At 34.8% G+C, this 3,377-nt stretch overlaps 1 protein-coding gene across 1 annotated transcript; it reads left to right on the forward strand.

The window, feature by feature from the left end:
- Nucleotides 1-1,864: 1,864 nt before the first annotated feature.
- On the forward strand, nucleotides 1,865-2,803 carry LOC122272167 (uncharacterized). The gene has a single exon (XM_043055460.1). The coding sequence runs from the start codon at nucleotides 1,865-1,867 to the stop codon at nucleotides 2,801-2,803; it is 939 nt and encodes a 312-aa protein (XP_042911394.1).
- The last annotated feature ends 574 nt before the right edge of the window (nucleotides 2,804-3,377 follow it).

Raw genomic sequence — 3,377 nt, forward strand, 5'->3', positions numbered from 1 at the left:
AAGCAAAAAGGAAAAACCCAATTCTAAAATTTCCTTACATTAAAATAAACAACTTTCATGTTTTTTCTTTTTTGATTCATAATCGGACACAGAAAACCATTCTATAGAAAACTATCATCAAATAAGAAAAAACATACTTAAAAGTAAAATGCTTTATTTTATAAAAATTAACACTTACGTGCTTTATAAATCAGAAGAATTCCAAAATGATTGCAGTTCTTGACGTTCTGAATTCACATTTATTTATTGGAATGACGAAAGCAATGTTGATTTCACTTTAATTTGTAATGAATTGAAGACAGAAGAAATGCATTTTACCTTAATACACACATCTGTAACAGTATGCGATAGCGAAATCGGAAGTTATATGTTGCAAGTTTGTTGATAATAAGTTGAAAATTATTGAGGAATTTTCTTCAAATGCTTTGCGTGTTCTGTTTCTGAAAGATTTAACAATGTTCTGGAGAGTTTTTTCAAGTTTTTCGGCTTTTTCCTTAGGAAAATTTTGCTTCTTATTTCGTGCAAAGAAAATGGCGACCGATTCTGCCAGTGATTCAGATGGAACTAAATGAAAACGCCATAAATTAATGTCTGATATTTACAGGCTCCCGCTAGAGGGCGTACTCGAGTGTTGCGATCGCGAAAACTTTTATGACTTTTATTATTTTTATGCTAGTGAGAACCAAAGCAATATGGAAATGAATGAGGGAAAACTGGATCCTACCACGTGATTTTCCGGCCAATAAAAATGTAGCGTTAAACGTTTAACGCAACCTTGTTGGAAGTCGCATAAGAAGTATAACTTCAAAAAATCAAATCCAGTAATAAATAATGTATTACAGGCTTATAATTAGCATCCATTGCGCAAATTGTATCTTTTAACTTTCTCTTGTTTGTATCTCGTTTTCGATGCAAAAAAGTAAAAACTCTGAATAACATATGAACTTATGATCTGAATTAGACCAAACAGATTTGAGTGATTCAAGGGCCAAAACTTAAATTTTCATTAGTTTGAGGGGGAGGAACCCTCTCATATTAAGTTGAAGACAACTATGACAAAAATCAACTAAACATTTATTAACAACTGAAACATAAAAAGCTAAAACAGAAACATAAAATTAAGTATGAGTGTGTGCACCGAGTAAAGCCTCCACACGGTTTTTTATAGGTAGTGCAATCAGATCACTGTGAAGGATATCCTTATCCACTTTCCGAATGAGTCACTTAATACAAAATCTAGTTAAAACAGGAAAGTGGTAGCAAATATATGACTAAAAATTTGTTTTATTTATGAATATTATTGATTTCCCTTATTCACTTGTCTACCACTACAGATTCAATTCTCAAATATATATGATGAATTTTTCTCAAGTACTTTATAAAAGGGCATTTATGATAAAGATCCTACGGAATCAGTAAAGACTATAAATAATTGGAGATTATTAAAAAGTTTGATTGTCGATATTATTCACATGCTTACGCAGGAATATTCCTAGTGTATGATTGGACCTGTTAGAGTAAATATGCGTAGCTCGTAATCTTTTATTTGGATGTGTGCACTGGATTATAAAAACCGACTAATGAGTGAAATAATCGCAGTTTTTTCCGAAGCCTTTTCATGAAGTCAGTTGGCTAATAACTAGATTTTAGAGAGAGTGATGTGACTAAAGATAAGTCACGTTTAAATTTTATTTTGAATTTTTATTACTTTCCGAATTTCACTTTTCCCTTTTTTTTGTTGGATAACAAGAAAACATCCACGAATTTATAGTAAAATGTTTAAAAACTCCCTCCTTATTTCAGGATTACCAAAAAACAGGTAAGCCACTTTTACTCTTTACCTTTTGGGGGCCATCTGGTCAAAATGACCAATCTCCTAGACTACCAGTGGTGCTCCAAGGAGCCCATAGAAGATATTTTGGCTCATGCTAAAAACAACGGCTCAGCAGACTTTTGGTTTAATATTGAAGCAAAAGAAAAATCTAGTGCTATACCTCAGACCTCACCAGTACGCCTTAAAGCAGACCTAAATGCTTCTGTACCGACAAAAAAAATTAAAAGTATTAGATTCCAAAAAAGCGGGTCGCTCCTTATTCAATGTGACGACTTAGAAACTGCAAAATACATCTTAAAGATAAAAACAATCCTAGAGATTCCTGTAGCAGTTAAATGCCTTCTAGAATGCATTTCCTCCAAATTCATTCTCAGGAACTTTCCTGTTGAAACTTCGGTTTCGGACATTAGTCGGGAGTTCAATTTTGAAAACAAGACACAAGCTCTAGAAATTCGTCGGTTCTTAAAACAAGGGAAACCGACAACCACAATCCTTTTCAATGTCTTAGGTACTGTTGTCCCTGAGAAAATACGTCTCTGGTATCAATACTATGAGACTAAACTCTTCCAAGATAGCGTTACCCTATGCAAAAACTGCTGGAGTTTCGGCCACCCCGATAAATACTGTAAATCCCCAACCAGATGCCACAACTGTGGAGGCCTTTCTTCCGAACATCAGGGCCCGTGTACTAGGGTCCAGTGCTGCAGAAATTGTAACGGCAACCATAATCCAATTCAGCGTGATTGTCCTGCATTTTTAAATTTTGAGAAACTAATGAGAATTAAGTCTACCCATCATGTTCCGATGAGTGAAGCTAGAAGAATAGCTTATTTGAAAAAGCCCTCATACGCAGAAATAACTCAGTCTGTGCCAGGAGAATNTCAAAATACCACAAGCGTTTCCCCTTTGATCACCCAGTTAATAAAACTTCCCTCAATCAACTCCCAAACCGAAAATACGATATCTTAATCTCGCGTCTCCGAAGCAACACAATCCAACTTAACGCAATATATGCAAAAATAGGGCTCGTTGACTCCCCTTTATGCGACCACTGTCAACAACCAGAATCTGCTATCCACCTCCTCTTTGAATGCAAAAAGTTTGAACATCAGCGACAAGCGCTGCGCGCTTCTATCGGAGTTTTCCCACTCTCCCTTCACCGTCTTCTTAGTTACGACCAATATGATAATCTTCTTAAAAACTTAGTGGATTTTTTAATTTCAACTAAGCGTTTCTAGTCTCCAGTTTTCAAATCCCTTAACTAAATGCAGTTACAAATCTTTAAGTTATTGGCTTAAGCTTCTCTGAGCGCCTGGGAAAAAGAGTTTTTTTTTTATTTATTAAGAATTTAGTTTTGATGAACGTGTTTCTCCAAAAGTGTTGGAACCACCAAACGTTAGTTTCTTTTTTATTTTATCAAAGCAACCTCTCCAAAAATGTTTTGGAAAAAATATTTAATTTTCATCTGCACAGTAAATTTACTTCGCTTCTTCAAGAACACTTTCTTCATATCATCGTCATCATCTTCACCACCAACAACTCA

The sequence above is a fragment of the Parasteatoda tepidariorum genome, chromosome 6 (assembly GCF_043381705.1).
Source record: "Parasteatoda tepidariorum isolate YZ-2023 chromosome 6, CAS_Ptep_4.0, whole genome shotgun sequence".
NCBI lineage: Eukaryota > Metazoa > Arthropoda > Arachnida > Araneae > Theridiidae > Parasteatoda > Parasteatoda tepidariorum.